Consider the following 20,418-nt stretch of genomic DNA (forward strand, 5'->3'; position numbering starts at 1 on the left):
CCCGCCTGGACCCCGTGCGCCCCCTAGCGGCAGGCCTGCAGAAGCGCAGCCGCCCCCCAGCCCCCACCCGCCCCAGCCCCCCGCCCGCCAACCCCCCTCCGCCCCCCTCTCCCGCGAGGCACGCTGGGATGCGGCGCCCCCTCCTCGCCGCAGCCTATATAAGCCCGCCAGTCCGCGCTGCGAGTACACGCGCTTCAACTTTGGTTGGTGTGTGTCGAAGAAACCCCCGAGGAGCCTTCGGAGAACGGACGGACGGAGCGGATTGGAACGGAAAGGAGCGGCGGAGAGAGGGGTCTCCCCCCCACCCAGCCTCGCAGCGAGCTCCGCTGTGAGTGCAGCGGCTGGAAGCCGTGCCCACGCCTGGCACAGGTGTGAGCCCCCCAAGCCGTCTGTCCGTCCGTCCCTCTGTCCCTCCGTCCTTCTGTCCTCGCAGAGGAGTCCTCGCGTGGTGAGTATGCGGTGAGGATGTTTTTTCTTCTTCTTCTTCTTAAGATTCCATTCATTCCCCCCTCTTCCCCGGGGGTTTCGCGGGATTGGAGGGAGACCCCACGAATCTGAGCAATCCCCACGAATGTCTGCACGAAAATCGTGTCACGCCTTCATCGGCGATGCAAATCGAGAAATCTAGCCTTCAAGGCTTTCTTTTGCATCGGGTCTCCCCAAGTGGGCTGTAGACCAAAAAATATGAGCTGCGGACAGACAGGAGCTGCAGACCGATTTTTGTCTCTTCCCGATTTCCCGTCAGTCCGGAATGCGCTACAAGCGCTGCAAAGTAACGGGGCGCTTCCATTCTCCAACTCGTTAAGTGCAAAACCCAATAATGCACTAACAGGCCTAATGGGGCACTTGCACGCGCCTACAACTATTAAGACCTTCGGAGGCGCTTAGAACTAGGAACGGGGTGCACGAGTCTATGGTCCTGCACCCCCGTGGGAGCTTAGCTCCTTAGCGCTCCACGCTGATGGGTGCTTTAATTGCACGACCCATCGGGGCGAACTAAGATGGGCTGCAGCCTGCTTTGCACTCGAATAAACTACATAATTGGAGGTGCAAAAAAAAATAAATAAATAAAAAGATGAGCACCCCGGATCCAAGATTAACACTCCCAACGGTGCTTCATTGCACTCGGAGAAACAGCTCCTGCAGAGGTCCATGAGCTGCAGACCAATTGATGTCGAAAATGCCCTGCAAAGTAACACATCGATGCAGAGGTCCACGAGCTGCTCTGCTTTTACAAGACAAATATAATAAATATATATCAGTCCCAGAGACTCGAGCTGCAGACGCAAAGTCTTAGCTGGCCTTGGGGTGGGGGGATTGGGGGGTTGAGGTTGGGAGAGCCCCACCCTTTGTGTCTCTAAGGCACCTTTTGGAATGGCTCCCACTGTGTTATGTGTATGCGCGTGCATTTTTTTTTTCCAGGACATTTCTCTGCATGACGGTGCTGCTAGACAAAATGGAGCCCCGGGCAAAAAAAAAAAATGAATGCTTAACATTCTGCCCGCACCATTCCAGCGATTGAAGCGGAGTGGAGGGGCCGTGATTTTGCGTTGCCCCCGAGGGAATCTGTGGATGCTGGGCTGGGCAGAGCGGGCTGCCTCCCTCTGGTTGCGCTTGAGTGGCGGTGTAGTTGGAGCGGTGGCGCGATTGTGAGATTGGCATCCAGCAACAGTTTGTGGAACTGTTGGTTTGCCGTGCACGGGAGGGGGGAGGAGGGGGACGACTGCATTTGGGGGGGCTGGAAGATGGCTTTCCTTGCATGAATTGAACTGAACCTGGAGGAGGGGCTTGCAGCCAGGCTCAGCCTGCAGACTTGCACCGCCCATTCTAGCGGGCCTGTTCCAAGAGGCACCAGAGCTCCCCCAAGCGTCTCCTCGGAGCGCGCCTCCCTCCCTCGGCCACGCGCCTCCCTCAGCCACACGCCTCCCCAGCACGCGCCTCCTCCTCTCCAGCCCCGCCTGCCCAGGCCCTACGGCTCTGGCCACGCCTCCTCCTCCTGAGCCCTCCCCCATTGGCTGACGTGATCTCCTGGTCACGCCTCCTCTTCTTGAGCCCGCCCCACTGGCTGATGTGCTCCTCTGGCCACGCCTCCTCCTCCTGAGCCCGCCCCCTTGGTGACGTGATCCTCAGGATCCTCCACCCCCCCTGAGCCTGCCTGTCTCAGAATGGCGCCTCCAGGATACCGCCTTTTCTTGAGACCCTCCCTCCTCTGGAGATGTCTTCTCTACAATCCCCCCCACACCTTTCCATCAGCCTCGCCACTGAGGAGGACCCTCCAGATGGCCCCACCTTTATCAGAGTCCCTCTTCTGAGGTGACTCCCTCCTCCTGATGCCACCCCCACCCCCGCTCGGCCCCTCCCCTATCGTCTCCTCAGAGCTGCCTCCCAGCCCCCCTCCCTGGGACTGATGGCGCCTGCGCATTGGGAGCCCCCATGCCCCTCCCACCTTACACACACACACACATACACACACGCACCCTGCGCCGCCTTTGCTGTCTGGATGTCCAGCCCCGCCTTCCTGCGGTTTATGTGCTTCACTGATGTTGGCTTTTTGATTCACTGGTGTCTCCTAAATATGAGAATGATAAATAAGAACAATCAGACGTCACTCATTCAAAGTGACATTGAAGCATTTAGCAGATCCAAGAACAAGTCCCACTAATATAAACTGATGATAGTGGGTTATAAAAGTTGCTTCTCAACTAACACTGATTGATTACCTTAAACGGTCATCAAGCCAAATATTTTTTTACTACAAATTAAAAAATATTTTAATTTACATTTATGAAATTTGTTGAGATACTTGTGGACTTTTGTGGTAAAACGGACTGGAATTGGATGGAGAAAAAAGGGACCAATAGAACTGTTTGGGAGATTTAAGTGGTGAATAGGTGATGGTAGATTTCCTTGAGCCTGGATGTGGCACTTTTTTGTGTGTCTGTGAAACTGACTTTTAATCCCCTAGAAATTCTAGGAGATTAGCCCTGACTAATTTGCCTACATATTTATTAATTGTGCATGACACGTGGTAGACACTCATTAAATGTGTTAAATGACCCAAGATAATTAGTTGATTTGATGTCTTTCTTGGTGTCTGCAGGTATTTTCTGCTTTTTACTCCTGGTTCTGTCTGACCTATGATGCTTTGCTGACCTGCGTTGACCAATGCATGTATTTTCTTATTACTCTCATTTAGCAGGATCTTAGGAAGAAAGTATGCCATCTAAACTCCAATAATGTAAGCTGTAATTAAAACATACAACAGATAAGTTAACTTTAAAATACTCAAGATAAAAATTAAAAAAATACTCAAGATAATTACCTTTATTAAAATAAAAAGCAAAAGGTAATTATTTACATTTGGGTCAAGTGGACTATTTAATGGTACATATTTGTCATCTTTTAAATTTGTGTAATATAATTACACTACAAAATACAGACCTTATGCTGGCATTATTAAAATTTTATAGAAAACAAATGTATGCCTTAGTGCCCATATGAAGTACCATGTATAAGTTTCTAAATAAAGAAAGAAACATAATATAGAAACCCTGGTTCGATATATTATAAACCATGAACCAGAAATCAAAGGTGAGATGTAGGGGCTTTGACTCACAAAATATTTGGACAAATATATACCAAGTATTTGTCACGCCCCACCAACCTTAGCCCCTCCAGTCAAATATGCAGTCTATATGAAGCATAATTACAGCTTTCAGAAAACAATGTGCAGGCTTTCATTACTTCCTTGCTATCCTGACACCCTCTTCTATGGGTATTCTAATTTCAGAGAGTTCAAAACAATGTTGATATTTATTTTAATGAAATGTGTGTTTCTATTTAAAATTTAAAACGTTGCTTAATCAAGTGTCATATTTTAATGGAATGCTTAATGTGATGTAGGTTATTTTTTCTTTTATTGTTTGTTGGGATGTTTGGGGAATAGAAATTTATAGGTTATTCTGAAGAGTCAAAGATTAATCAAATCATTATTTGCTATAAACTAGTTCTGGACTCTTCTACATGTAAAAGTAGCATCAAGTCGGAGGTGACGACTAGTCTTTTCAGGTTTTAAGAAAACCTTCCCAGACAAGCCCCTAATAGGGGATTAGAAGTAATTACAGTTTTGTAATTCAAATCAAGTCAATCACAGTGCTCCTGGTATCACTTTATTTGGAGCTTTATTTGATGTTTAAACTTATTAAAACTTTTGGTAAATTTAAACAGATAAACTGACTGCCTAAACCTATCACTTAATGGCTATACTTATTTACTCTGGGCAGTTGACTCTTTAGGATTTAGAGTGCCACTCCAAAATTATAGCCCCTGGCATAGATAACTCTGGGCAGTTATCTTTGTAGAATTTAAAGACCTATCCCAAATTAAGACCCATATGAGTAAGGACCTGAGAACAAAAAGGTGACTTTGTTTCAAACCATGACTTTGTATGCCTATAAGGCTCTGAATTTGAAAATGCTGAATTAAAAAAAAATGTTCTTTGGGGTAGGAGTATATGTCCCCAAGTTTTGTAAATGTAGCCGCCCTTCTCCTCCCTGTGTCCTTACTCCATGCTTTACTTTTGTTTACCTTACTGTCTACCAGACATTTAAAATGTAAACCCTTACTTAATTTTTCTGCTTACCTAAACAGTATAGTGATTAATTGCTGGTTTGTTAATATATTGTAATTTCTGTCCTATCATTGCATTTTACAGATACTAAAACCATCAGACATGGGCCTCAATAAGGGCCCCACCCCAGTGACTGTGATTGACACGTAGGTGTTAACATTTCCGACCTGGATCACACTGTGCCAGGCCATGCTGTGAATGCCTTCTCAGAACTCTTAAAAGTATGACAGAAATGGCAGCTGAGTCACCTGTCCTGTGTTCAATGATTTGAATAGAATATTCAAACAATTATTTAATAAATAAAATTGCTTTATTGTGTCTTTATATTGTGTCACCTATACAATTAATTGCCTTTAAGGAGCTGGAAATAAAACTGAATTAATGCAGTCTTGTTTTTTTATTCCCCAAACATGAATCTTTTATTTTGACTATCAACTACTGATTTTTATAGCCTAAATTATTAAAGTAGTGAAATAGCAAATTAAAACTATTAAATTGACACTTCAGTTGTGCCCCTTAAAAATTCTGCTTACTTTATAGCCACTCCCTGATTTTATTTCAGCAAAGCTTAGGATGGGTGTGGCAGGTTTGACGCAATAGAAGTGGAGATTTGTTTCTTGAGAGTATAGGATAGGGCTGGTAATTGCGTTATCAATCATGTTTGATTACCACCCTCCCTCTTTTTTTTCCTCTTGTACTCTGTTGATTTAAATATATTTTATCTAACTTCTCCAAATAACACTTAATATTTGTTGTTTTATTATACATAATTAATTTGATGTTTATACATCAGAATAGGTAACCATACTAAGTTAACACTTTGGAAAAAGCAATCTATTCTGTATATTATGAATTTAAATTCTGAATTCTTTTCTCTGTTTTCCAAATGAGAATTTGATAGTCATTAAATATTTATTAAAAACAAAATATCCTACTCTAAAGTTACTTCCAATAGCTTTAAGTTTATTCTAAGTTATTTAGCCTTATTTTGAGGAAATTCATGTACAGATTCCATAAATGACTGATGATTGGTCTTATTTTAAATTTGTAATGTAATGTACAAAATAAAGGACCCCTCATTTCCATTCACCTCTAAAAGTACAACTTATCCTGCCATAACATTACAAAAAATAATGTGAATCTTTAATAACAAATCTTGTTTATAAGTCTTGATTTTAAACTGACCTTTAAGACACATGAAGCCCTGGATTTGTTTAGACAATTCCATGTTTAAAAACAAATATGTTTATAATGTCTTTACGTGAGAAATAATCAGGTTGCTATAGTTGTATTCCCTCCCTATTTTAGTATCAGCCCCTTTGTACAGAAAGCTACTTTGCTTTATTTTTAATAGTTGTACTGTTATTAGCTAATAATACATGTAAGCTCACTATGTGCTTTATTTGAATAATTAAATCATTATAAAGCTGAGGTATACTATTATTGGACTTATTTGAGTGTCACATTCTATAAACCAGCTCCTCCTTTAATACCTTGGTTGAAACGTGACTGCATAATGTAGAACATTGATCATACACATGTTATTGCTCATTGCCATTTCTGTCCCATTATGAATTCTCTTTGGGGAAAAAATTATGGTGCGGAAACTCACTTTAGAAAAAATTGTGGGTTTTGTGGTTGTAGTAATTATTTTGATAACCTATTACTTTCTGGATTTGGGTGGTGATGACAGTTGATGAAAATACTTGCCTTTCCTCCCCTGTACCCACTTACTAAATTGTGACTGTTTAATGCATACCCCTCTTTTTTCTATTTGTTTCCTTAACAATGACTGAAATTTTAAATGTTTTTCATGTAATTTCTTAATAATATATAATTCTGGCTTATTTAATGTGATTTATTTAAATATCTACTTGTACATTTAAAGTTTTGTGACCTGTTCTCTGGACTCAAAACTATTTATTTGAGAGTTTCAGCTTTCTTTAATAGTCAATAAAGTAGCCATACTGTTCATAAATTAATATTTTGTTGAATCATAATGAACAGGTGACTATTGAAAATGAAAAGGTCATTTGAACATCAAAAAGAGGGTGCTGTTATCTATTGTCCTAATTGATTAGCTTGTTTTCTTTATTCAGAACTTTTGTTTATTAGCTATTAATGTGAGCAGTGCATTTAGCTTTAAGTACTTTAAAACTCATGTATTTAAAGTACTTTAGTAGTAGATACTTTGAATACTCATGTATTTAAAGTATAGATATTTTAAATACTCATGTATTTAAAGTATAGATATTTTAAATACTCATGTATTTAAAGTATTCTGTCGATTTTTACAATGCTAAGATCTCTGTGTAGTGCTTTTTTGGAAAGTATATGTTGCATTTATCCTAATTAAGCTTGTTTTTATACTCATTTACAGAAACAAAAAGCTTTTGAAAACAAAGCGAAGGAGGGGAGGAAGAGGAAGCCAGGATCCAGGCCTCCACAGGAGCGACCATACACGCGGGAGGTCTCCTCCTGCCAGAGCCGTCAACCTGGGGCCGGATTGCCCACCTCCTCCTCCTCCACCGCCCCCAAACGACCAGAACAAGCCCTCCTCCTCCTGCAATTCCTCATCCTCATCTTCCTCATCATCATCCTCCTCACAAGGTGGGCAACGGGCCCAATATTCCCATCTGGACTGTAGACAAGACAATCTCTCTGAGGAAATCAACAACCTAAGAGAAAAGGTCATGAAGCAGTCTGAGGAGAACAACAACCTGCAGAATCAGGTGCAGAAGCTCACAGAGGAGAACTCCTCCCTTCGAGAGCAGGTAGAGCCCCCTCCTGAGGAAGAAGAGGAGGATGACATCGAGCTCTGTGGTGCTGCAGCTGCTGCTGCCCCACCAACTCCCCTCGAGGAAGAGTGTCCAGATGACCTTCCAGAGAAGTTTGATGGCAACCCAGACATGCTGGTTCCTTTTATGTCCCAGTGCCAGCTATTCATGGAAAAAAGCACCAGAGATTTCTCAGTTGACAGGGTTCGTGTCTGCTTCGTTACCAGCATGATGACTGGCCGCGCTGCCCGCTGGGCCTCTGCAAAGCTGGAGCGGTCCCACTACCTGATGCATAATTACCCAGCCTTCATGACCGAAATGAAGCATGTCTTTGAAGACCCTCAGAGACGAGAGGCTGCCAAACGCAAGATCAGACGACTGCGTCAAGGCATGGGGTCAGTCGTCGATTATTCCAATGCTTTCCAGATGATTGCACAGGACCTGGATTGGAATGAACCTGCTCTGATTGACCAGTACCACGAGGGCCTCAGTGACCAGATTCAAGCAGAGCTCTCTCAGCTGGAAGTTGCCAAGTCACTGTCTGCGCTCATCGGCCAGTGCATCCACATTGAGAGAAGGCTAGCCAGAGCTGCTGCAACTCGTAAGCCACGCTCCCCACCCCAAGCACTGGTGTTGCCTCATGCCTCAAGCCAGCAGCAGATTGATCCAACTGAGCCTGTGGGAGGTGCCCGCATGCGGCTGACCCAGGAAGAAAAAGAAAGACGCCGAAAGCTGAACCTTTGCCTCTACTGTGGGAATGGAGGTCACTATGCCGACAATTGTCCTGCCAAGGCTTCAAAGGCTTCACCGGCGGGAAACTCCCCGGCCCCGCTGTAGAGGGACCTTCAGCGACCGGGCCAGAAATAATAAGGTCCCCACAAGATGATGTCTCATCTCCGCATTTGCAAGTTATGCTCCAGATTCATCTTCCTGGCAGACACACGCTGTTTGTCCGAGCCATGATTGATTCTGGTGCTTCTGGCAACTTCATCGATCATGAATACGTTGCCCAAAATGGAATTCCTCTAAGAGTCAAGGACTGGCCAATACTCGTTGAAGCAATTGATGGTCGTCCAATAGCATCAGGCCCAGTTGTCCACGAAACACATGACCTGATAGTTGACCTGGGAGACCACCGTGAAGTGCTGTCATTCGATGTGACACAGTCTCCCTTCTTTCCTGTTGTCCTCGGAGTGCGTTGGCTGAGCACACATGATCCTAACATCACATGGAGCAGCCGCTCAATTATCTTCGATTCTGATTACTGCCGATACCATTGTCGGATGTATTCGCCGATACCACCACCATTCCCAGCACAACCTTCATTTTATTACCCATTCGATGGATACAGAGTTTACCAGCCAATGAGGTACTACTATGTACAGAATGTGTACACTCCAGTAGATGAACACATCTACCCAGATCACCGCCTGATTGACCCCACCATAGAAATGATACCTGGAGCACACAGCATTCCCAGTGGGCACGTGTACTCACTGTCGGAATCTGAAATGGCAGCACTTCGAGATTTTGTGGCCAGAAATGTGAAAGATGGGCTGATTACTCCAACAATTGCACCTAATGGAGCCCAAGTTCTCCAGGTAAAGAGAGGGTGGAAACTACAAGTTTCTTACGATTGCCGAGCTCCCAACAACTTCACGATCCAGAATCAGTATCCACGACTCTCTATTCCAAATTTAGATGACCAAGCTCACCTTGCAACATATGCTGAATATGTACCTCAAATACCTGGATTCCACTCGTACCCTGCTTATGCCACATACCCGACCTACCCAGTAGGATTCGCCTGGTACCCTGTGGGACGAGATGGACATGGCCGATCACTCTATGTTCCCGTGATGATCACTTGGAATCCTCATTGGTACCGCCAGCCTCCTGTACCCCAGTATCCACCTCCACAGCCACCGCCGCCACCGCCACCACCTCCTCCGCCACCGTCCTACAGCACCATGTAAACTTATTTCATGTTTTTCAGGATCTCTACCCTCAAAATTGATTCCTGTGCAGCTACCCCATCAGTGACTACAAAACTAACTGGTTTCTGTGTCTTTAGGCCAACCTCAGGCATGTCCTAAGATGTCGGTCACAGAAGGCCAGGACCACTCTACACTGGTACACATCCTAAAAAGACCAAAAGTTTTTCAACACTGAGGAAATTAGGCTGTCAACAATTATCTCTCAGTGTTCTACTTGTACTGCCAATCTAACTAAAAATCCACATTTACTTTTCAGAGAATCCTGGAAAGCCTGGGTTTTACCTGCTGAGTTCCATCTGAATTATAGGCTGCCAGATTCCTCAATGAGAATTTACAGAAAAGCTGATGAAAACACAGGAACTTCTGTTTTCTTTATAGAGGGGGAGATGAAGAGGAGGAGGACGTGACTTTTTTTTCTTTTTTTCTTTTTTTTTTTTTTTTTGCAGTTTCGGTACTCTTTTGACATCAATGGAGGACCGACGCCTTATGAAGGAAGCCAAAATTATTGGTGCAGTGTGAAATGGCTTCCGTGATCTTTTTGCTGCACCCTTTCAAACTTCACCATCTTCAAACTCCACTTTCATGGTTCCGTTAATTTCAAGGAGCAGCAACTGACTGAGGAGCAGGCAAAACCCTTGCAACAGAAACACCTCAGGCCTGAGAAGGAAGTGCCCTCTCAGACGGACTTTTGCATGTTAAGAGTGTGCCTTCACAATCTGGTGCAAATCACATGTACCCAAAAACTATGGTTTTATCACAACACCTTACATCATCATGCCAGCAATGGCTTCCACATAGTGTTAAACCTTGTAACCAGAGACTATTGGTGGCTCCAGATGTGATAGATATTTGTGAAATGTGATCACCTATCAATCATGTATGAGGGCTAGTGCCTGGAAAATCAAAAGGACTCATCCTGTACCCAATTCTTAAAAGAGACTGAATTATTGTTAACCAGTTGTTCTGGTACTTCAGAAAGAATCTTCACGACTAATTGGATGGAAGAATATCACGCAAGTCTTGGGAACATCTGTCTTTGTCTGCCTTCATGTGCATCTGGGCATTCCATCATCAGCCCCCTCACTAGACTGCAGCATTAGGATGCTTAGAGAGGGGAAATGCGTTTAGCACCCAGATTCACACTCCAATGTCTGGGAGGGATGTCTTTGAAGAAAAAAAATGGGGCACTGATATATATGTAACTACTTTTAAATGATTGGAGTACACATAATGAAAAGGGGCCCTCTAGAGAATGGATCCAGTATTAAGCTGCCGTTAATGAAAGGCCTCAGAAATAAATACAAATGATTCAAAGTCAGAGACAACACAAGAGTTGTCACTGTAGGCTTTGTGCTCACCTGGGACTGCCTGACTTTTAGCCTGGTCCCTTGCTACTACCTTGAACTCTTTGTCTAACCTCTCTCTTTCTGTTTAATTCTTTACTACTGCCATCAATGCTGCTGTACAATTTGTGTCACCCTTCCTGCCTGAGACTCCTTGCTCCGATGCATGGAGAAGAAAGAGGCAGAGTACGTGGAGCCTGTGTTTCAACATAGACTTCAATTGCAAAAATATAGTTTGAGCAGTAGAAAGCAACATTTCAGATTGCCCATCACAAAGAGGAGTACAATGGTGAAGTTTCATCATATCACTATTTTCACATCTTCATTATCATCTCCACTTATTGCATGTTAAAATACTTAAATTTTTATCTGTAGGTTAGTACTGTCCTTTTACAGTGTTTTTAAGTGGTGACTCTGCTTTCAAATGTATTTCCATTGAATTACAAAGTATTATCCAATTATTGTTAGTTATACTAATTAAAATTGATACCATAGAAGAAAATAATTATTTACTGTGAACTTACAACACTGTGAATGAGAGGCTCCTCATAAATGGAGTTTTTGTTTAATAGTTCTTTCTGTTCATCTTCAGTCTCTGCTTTAGTATATATATAACTTCAATTTTATCAATTGGTCCTTTAAAAATTATATAAAAATTAGATACAAATTCAAAGAAGATATTTGATTGACTATTTAATTCAAAATAATTTCCCTGCCCTGACCCTCCCTCCTACCCCTTTCTTATCCTCATTCCCAACCCCAAACTTTTCCCATCCCACCCCCTTTACCAGCCCCAGCTCCTCTCCTAGCCCCACACCTTTACCAACCCCAAATCCCAACCACTCCCAGACCCTGCTCGCAAGTCCCAGCCCCATCCCCTTTTTTTCCACAAGTCCCAGCCCCATTCCCCATTTTACCAATGGAATTAGAAAGCTTGTCACTCATGTGCTTTAGCGTAATTACTTTAAAAATGGTGCATTTGTGCTTCTGGACTTTTTTGAAGCGTCACTTAAGTTTACCTCAATATCAATTCATTGTCATATATTTGCATTCAGATTGTTTTGTGTCAAATTTGAAGTTGTCAATTGATCATCAAGCTGCAGGCGGCCTTACAGATAGGCCTTATTGGCAGCTTCAGCATGTGCACACGGACATTTGCCTTCACTGCAAGCAAAAGCCTGGAGAATTCGTGAACATCTACCGGTGTTAGGAAGATACAAGTTAACAACTCAAGGAGAAAGCTCCTGACACATATTTGGCTGTTCATCAATGCTTGTAAAAGACTTTGGCAGTGTGTACTATGCCCTATTGATAAATATATTATCTATAAATGTAGAAGTTAAGAATAATTATATAGTATAAAATTTATTAAGTTTCCTTTTACTTATTTGATTTATTTGGTTAAGTTTTCTTTCAATTGACGTTATGTTGATCAAATTTATGTTGAATACTTTTAAGTTGGGGGGGGCATTTCCCACAGAAATGTTTTTATTTACATGAAAGGGAATAGCAAAAGAATTTAATCTCTGAAGAATTTAGAAGAGGGAGCAAAATAAAAGACAAAAGTTATAAATAAGTCAGAACATCAGAATTTTAAGCAAAACTAATAGTCAAATTTGTGAAATTGCCAACACTGATTGATTTTGGCCCACATTTTTAGTTAGTAAAAACAAAAATTGAAGAAGATAAGCTCCCATTTAAAAGCAAGCCTTGTGAGAACTAGCTGTGGAATTATGCTAGGAAATTGAAATGGAGGAAGTTTACATTCATAGGGTCAGTTAGTTTGATCAGTGAAGCATTTGTAGAAGATACTGGAAAATAGAGGCTCTGATTTGATCCTGTGAGATAGCACAGTGATAAGAGGGTTGCATCTTGATTGTGCAGTCTTGGTATCTGTTTAAGTTTGCAGATACCTCTTGAATTCCTAAATTGTTCAGTTGTCATCTGCCACAGACAAATAATATCAGGTAGAATTCCAAGATTGACAACAGAGAAGACTCCTAAGACCTGGGCAGCAATGAAGGACCATCTGCCATGATTAAGAGCCCAGGGGGAAGATGTTACATCTTCATCTAAAGAAAGGATGCATGTAGTTGAAATGAAAATTCTTTGTTGTTTAAGAAAGTAGAATGCTATTGCATTGGTCTGTGGAAAATTTGTTTTTATTTGTGTAATCAGTTTAATAGGGGAAATATATAATCATAAGAATTTTAGGATGGGAGGGATTATTAGATTTTAAGTGGGTGGGAATAGTTTAAAAACTAGCATGATATTATGTATTAGATATCTCTCTAAGTGAACATGTGTACTTGTGATTCCTTACCCACCCTTAAAGATTTCAAATAAACTTGAGGGCACTGCAGGGAAGTCAGCCTATTTAGAACAGATGGGATGTGGATAAAACTATTAAGTAGGAAAATGTTCAAAGACAATTGGCTAAATAATTAATATATAGGCTATTTGTCCTGGGTATTAACTCTATAGATTGAGGTTGTAAGAAATGCCTTTTTGAGACTGATAGAATGGATTGATGCAGTTTGAGAAGTAGTTACTAGATTGAAATTGATAAAGATGGTGGTAAATATTCATGGAAATTAGAGAACAATGATGGATAAGAACCTTGTTTCTGCCCCTGCTAGTAGCTCTCCTTTGTATCCCCACCAATACTGTCACCTTACCTTCCTTCCCTTTCCCAATTTACTTACTATAATCTTTATTTCTCTCTACTAAAATTGTATTGATGTTATGATAAAAATTCAATAAAGATTTAGTGGTTAAGTGCAAACGGTGTCCTGATTATTTGAGTCCACCAACATGAAGGGAGCAGGGTGTGGTAATGGAAAGGGTGGAGTTGTAAAGAAAGATAAGTGTGGGGGTAGGGGAATGAGCAGTAAAGGTGAAGAGTGAGGGCTGAGGGATGGGGCAGAGGGAAGTAAGAAACTAGAGAATGGGTGGGCAGATGGAAAGAGGAGATTATTCCAACTGTAAAACTTTAATTGCTATTATGTAACATTAATAGCAATTCTATTGACATTATGTAAGAAGCTATTTTGAAGGTGGATTACTTTAGCATGCAAAATAAGGTGACACAATAATAACTTGATATAGTAATTTTTTTGTAAGAATCAAAACTTTAACATATAAAATAAAGCCATCTTGAACTATAACAACAGAATACTTTAACAAGATTGGGAGAGGGAAACTGGATGTAGGAAGGGTGGGGTAAACAACATTAACAACTGCTAAGAAAAAAAAAGCCATACATTTAATATATTGACTGTTGTACTTTTAAAAATTAATTAAAACACCAACATTACTTGATACTTATATAAAAATTATAAAATACTGGAAAAGATAAGACTAAATGAGATAAGGTAGTGATGTGTGGAAAATACATGTGCAGATGTTTATATATGAATTAAGATAAATTATAGTGATTATAAAAACTAAAGTCACAAGTAGTATTTATGAGGTGCTCATCTATTCAAATTTCAACATACAATTAATACATTAATGTTTTAGAATACATTTTTTATTAAAAACCTAAAATGATACTCAATTTACCAATTTTAAAGACTTCTAGATTTATAAGACTTGGTGATGGCATAAGCCCATAGTTTATTGAGAGCTGATAATGAAAAATCGAGGAATTAAAACTTAACTAGAAATTATGTCTTTTTGGAAGACTTTCAGGATATGGATGATGGAGATAATATTAAGGAAACTGGGTGTGGGGAATAAGTAAATTTCCTTACAATGCCTACTTGAGGGAATTAAACTTAATAATACTACTTAAGTCAAATTATTACCTAAATATATTTGAAAGGAAATTGAAATACACTATAAACCCCTATTTCATCACACCTAGGCTTTTCCATATCTGGATCCCCACCTGTAGTGAGATAATGGGTGGTACTGGGAAATTCAAGTGTGAGTTATCAATCAGTGTCCCTAATATGCCTATCCAGTGAATTTCATATAATTTCAACAATATGGCATAAAACTAAATCATTATCAAAATCACTTTGAAAAGAAAATTTAATATTGGGGCCGGAGTAATAGCATAGTGGTAGGGTGTTTGCCTTGCTTGTGGACGACCTGGGATGGACCCAGGTTCAATCTCCAGCATCCCATGTGATCCCCCTGAGCCTGCCAAGAGCGATTTCTGAGTGCAGAGCCAGGAGTACCCTGAGTTATACCAGGTGTGACCCCCCCAAAAATGTAATATTCTATTTATCTCAGTTTTGTTAAACCTTGGCTCCTCCCCATTCTTACCCCTGTATGTCCCCATAAATTATATGATCAAACAATCCTTAAACAAGTAGATGCTGAATTTCAAGATTATAATAGATTATGCAACTGATCAGAAGCCAGTCTAGATCAAAATTAATTTATTTTATACAACGCTGGCAATATCTGTTGAAGTCCATACTAATTTATTAAAAGAAATGGTTTCCCAAAGAGATACCAACAAGGTTGCTTTGTTTTTATTAAAACTACAAAAATTATATAAAGAATTCTTGTCTACTGTAGTTGAGGTCAATAATTGATTAAAACAGTAATTTAAGGGGCCTGAGAGATAGAATATCAGGTAGGGCACTTGCCTTCTATTTGGACAACCTGAGTTTGATTCTTTCTATCCCATATAGTAAGTACCCTGAGCACTTCCAGGACTATTTTCATGAATGCAAAGCAGGAGTAACCACTGAGCATTGTCGGGTGTGGCCCCCAAATAAAACAAAAATAATTTTAAATGAGGCACAGAAATATACATTCATTGGTAGTCTTGACAGAGGTCTCTGTTTCACTGATTCAAGCTTTGAATTAGAATTTTCTCGGGAAAATTATAATTAGTAACAAAAATTACAATGAGAGAAAAACACATAAAATATAAAAAGCAGGGGGCCGGGCGGTGGCGCTGGAGGTAAGGTGCCTGCCTTGCCTGCGCTAGCCTAGGACGGACCGCGGTTCGATCCCCCGGCGTCCCATATGGTCCCCCAAGAAGCCAGGAGCAACTTCTGAGCACATAGCCAGGAGTAACCCCTGAGCGTCACAGGGTGTGGCCCAAAAAAACAAAAAAAAATATATATATATATAAAAAGCAGTGAACTATGTGGACAAGAATCACTTGTGTTTGAGGGAGGGGGTAAAGTTATGGCCATACCTGACAGGGATCATGGCTTATTGTTTGGTCTGTGTTTAGGGATCATTCTTGGTATTCTTGGTGGTACTTGGTGGTGCCAGAGATCAATCCACGATCATTAGAGTTCAAAACAAGCATTCTACTTCTGAACTATTTCTCTAAGCCAAGAATCAATTTTGATCTATGCCTAAAATACACTAATTCTCTTCAAATACATGAAAAAAATCACAAGAAAGAAGTGGTGTAGGGAAGATAAACACAATTATGGATTTGACAATATTAAAAATTAAACATGTGTACCCAGAGAAATAAGTGTAGAGCACACCCCTAACATACTCTATGCTCTATCCCCACACTGCCTGGCCCCTACAGCACAATAGGATTTAACCCTGGTAACCTATCCAGCACTGAGCCAAAGAATTTTCAAGCCAAGAATTGCCAAAAGTAGCTCTTGTTGCCCACCACATATGCTGCTGGCAATGCCCCTATTCAAAAATAAAATGAAGATGAATTGATTTGAATCAGTAACAAATACATGGCAGAAAATGTGAAATTTGATCAATGATTTCAAAATATGTCATAACTACTGCCTCAGTCCTTAATATTTTCCCAGAAAAATCAAATACATACCAAATTTTCACCTTAGTTCTTTTCTGGCTTGAGCATATGTAATGAAGAACATGGATGGATGGATGGATGGATGGATGGATGGATGGATGGATGGATGGATGGATGGATGGATGGATAATGAATAAATGGATGAATGGGTGGATGGATGGACAAAGGGATGATGGATGGATGGATGGATGGATGGATGGATGGATGGATGGATGTGGGTATGTGTACATTCATAATTACTGACCTCTTTAAATCTGTTAAACATGGATGAATCAACGTGGGGATGCCGTCTAGTTCAACCTTAATGGAATTTATTATGTTGAGTGAAATAAGTCAGAGGGAGAGAGACAGACGCAGAATAGTCTCACTCATCTATGGGTTTTAAGAAAAACAAAAGACAGTTTTGCAATAATCTTTAGAGACAAAGAGAGGAAGACTGGAAAGTCCAACTCATGACATGAAGCTCACCCCAAAGAGTGGTGAGTGCAGTTAGAAAAATATCTACACTGAGAACTATCAAACCAAAGTGAATGAATGAGGGAAGTGGAAAGCCTGTCTAGAGTACAGGCGGGCGGTGGGGTGTGGAGGAGGGAGATTTGGGACATTGGTGGTGGGAATGTTGCACCGGTGAAGGGGGGGTGTTCTTTATGTGACTGAAATCCAACTACAATCATATTTGTAATCAAGGAGTTTAAATAAAGTTATTAATAATGAAAAAGAAACTGGCGATTTCTACACAATGGTTTACAATGCAGCCACTAGGAAAAAATGAAGCCTTTGCACGTGGTTGTCCCAGAATGGATCAGCGTTCAATCCCTGGCGTCCCATATGGTCCCCCAAGCCAGGAGCGATTTCTGGCACATAGCCAGGAGTAACCCCTGAGTTTCACGGGGTGTGGCCCGAAAAGAACAACAACAACAACAAAATTGTATAATAAAATACCCAAAGACAATTGAAACTAGGACCAAGACTAGGTCCATGATAAGAAGCTTGCCACAAAGATGAAGAGGGAGGGAGTGCAATTAAGAGAGAGACAGAAAGAACCATTATAACAACCACAGTTGGAGATAATCACTCTGGACAAGACCTGGGCGATGACAAGAGATAGTGATTTACGAATGATACCTCTTGAGTATTGTTAATCACAGTACCTAAAAGGTGAAGAATGACAAAAGTGCTTGCAGTATAGGCAGACTAAGGGGTGGGAAGGGTGGGAAACTGGAATCATTGGTAGCAGCAGGAAGTGTGAACTGGTGAAGGATGGGTGTTGGAACATTGCCTGATTGAAACTCATCCATCAACAACTTTGTAACTGCTTATCTCAAGGTGATTCAATTAAAAAAGTAATTTAAAAAATTGCAAGTGGGTTCATATATCCAATGGAGAAAGTAAATATTCTAAAATAAAAGTTAAAACAAATCATTAATGCCAGTGACAAAGAATAAAGATAAATAAAGCAAAGCAATTTTATACACAATCCTAGTCAAGTAAGCAAGAAATATGCAATTTCTTAAAAAATTATAAGGAGGGGCCAGAGAGATAGCATGGAGGTAAGGCGTTTGCCTTTCATGCAGGAGGTCATCGGTTGGAATCCCGGCGTCCCATATGGTCCCCCGTGCCTGCCAGGAACAATTTCTGAGCCTGGAGCCAGGAATAATCCCTGAGCACTGCCGGGTGTGACCCAAAAACCACAAAAAAAAAAAAAATTATAAGGAAAGCCATTATTTAATAATAAAAATCTATGCTTTTAAAGTGCCAAAAAATTACTGGAAAGTAACTTGTATCAAATCATTAAATCAAGTTAATGAATACATGGCTTCTTATTATTTCTCTATTTTGCATTTATCATGTTATTTCGATTTTGTATAATGAATTACTCCAGTGTTTAATTAAAGAAAACAGAAAACGCACAGATCCTTTAAGGATGCACTTCTGAAGCCTCAGAAGAAAAGGAACAAATATAGAAAAGCAATAAAAGTTGATTTTTTTTTCACTGAACACCATACTGCTGTGTCAAATAAACAAATTCTAATAACATCAACACAAAAACATATACTTTTATTAGGAATACATTTAAACAATATGGAATGTATGGAGATAATAGCAGTCCTTGTATAATATAAAGTTATTTTTTCCTGGTGAATATGATTGATAGTCCAGCTTTAGCAATAGAAAGTAAGATGTAGGCATTTCTGTTAAAGTCACTAAATTACTACTCCTGTGCTTCATAGTAAACACTTTGGCGGGAAGTATTGGGATTATAGAGTGTAAAATCACAAAAGTAAGAATGAAATTTTTTCTAAACGTTCCACAGCACAAAACTGAAAGGATTGTAAGAGGTGAGTGGTCTGTGTCTGAATTGAGCTTCTGGTACCCTAATAATATGGTATCATAATAATATGTCCCACAAAAAGTTTAAGAAGATGTGGAAATGAGAAGATAAAAGGGATTTAACTTTAAAAACAAAAAATAAAATGCTTCTTGTTAGCAGAGCATGAGAGTGGACTAGAGCAGGAGTTGTGAAAGTCATTCTCTCACAATGTTTCTTTTGTCTACCCCTAGAAAGGAATGTATAGGTTACACAAATAGAATCCCTTTTCTATGGCAACAGCAAGTTTCCCCAGGGTAACAGGAAATAGGAAAGGAAAAGCTTTCTGTGGATTTCAGGGGGCTGTTAAAGAAGTGAAGTTTTTCATAAACAATCAGCTTTTACCAGAATCAGGCACTGTCCCTTCACTTATTTCTCCTGTTCTTTTTCTTTCCATATTATCTCAGAGTTTTCTCTTAATAATCTGTCACAAATCTTTTTAAAAATAAAACTGTTTTATTAGAGGTCAATATATTAGATACTTATCAATATATTAGATACTCATTATCAAAAAACTGTGTTTCTCTAAGAACACTTTCAAAGCCTTAAAAACAGGTTCAAGAGTAAAGGCTTTGGTGAGTCTTAAATTACATTTTAATAGCAGTTTTCAGGTCAGTTTTGCCCTCTCTATATTCACTTGTTTTTTTCCATTATAATCATAATAATAAATCATTAATTTTACCAACTGAACTTTTTAAGTATTAAGTATATTTACATTGTGGTATGATGTATTCTACAAATTTTTCAGGTTACAAAACTAGAGCTAAGCCCATGATTCCTAATTTCTCCCTCCACTCCCCTTTATACCAGACAATCCTAATTTACTTGCTGTGTCTATTAATCTCACTACTTTGAATAACTCATATTAGAGAAAAAACAATGTTTTTCTCTTTTTGACTGGATAATTTCACATAGTTTAAGATTCAGGCATGTTGTCCCATGTAACAACATGATGGAAGCATATATATGTATATATAATGATATTGTGCAATTTTGTACATATACACACCACATATTGAAATGCTTTTATCTCTTAGTTATTGTGAATAATATATTTCCTTTAATCCTACTTTCATTTCTTTTGGATATATCCCAGAGTAGATTTCTGGGTCATATATTAATTTTATTTTCATTAGTTGAAAATAAACACCCCATACTGCTTTCCATAACAGCTGCAATGTTTTTGCTTTTCTACCTGTGGTGAGTGATACTTCAATTTAATACAGGCTCTTCAACACTTGTTATTTATCATTTTATAGTAACTATAGATTGCACTAGATTATTCAATTGAAAGATGTTGCCTTTAACATCTTCACTGAACTGCTATACTATGTCCCTAAAAATATTAAAATATTCTGCAAAAAATATAACAAAGGAATTTGAAAGCTTAGTTTAGACTTCTCAAGACCCTAAGGAAATCAGCTAGAAATTAAGAATCGACATTGTAGTGATGACTCCCCAGTATTTGTTTAATTCTTGGAATCAAACAAAATCTTAACTTCTTGTGTTATTATTTTTCTATTCTTAGTTATTTTTAGCTCT

The 20,418-nt window shown here is 39.9% G+C and overlaps 1 protein-coding gene across 1 annotated transcript; it reads left to right on the top strand.

Moving 5' to 3' along the window:
* Nucleotides 1-352: 352 nt before the first annotated feature.
* On the top strand, nucleotides 353-9,567 carry PEG10 (paternally expressed 10). Its single transcript, XM_049784568.1, is given in 3 exon segments — nucleotides 353-459; nucleotides 7,011-8,215; nucleotides 8,218-9,567. Coding segments are annotated over 3 exon segments (2,376 nt in total). The 5' UTR covers nucleotides 353-454; the 3' UTR covers nucleotides 9,384-9,567.
* The last annotated feature ends 10,851 nt before the right edge of the window (nucleotides 9,568-20,418 follow it).

The sequence above is a fragment of the Suncus etruscus genome, chromosome 1, assembly GCF_024139225.1.
Source record: "Suncus etruscus isolate mSunEtr1 chromosome 1, mSunEtr1.pri.cur, whole genome shotgun sequence".
In the NCBI taxonomy this organism is placed as follows: Eukaryota; Metazoa; Chordata; class Mammalia; order Eulipotyphla; family Soricidae; genus Suncus; species Suncus etruscus.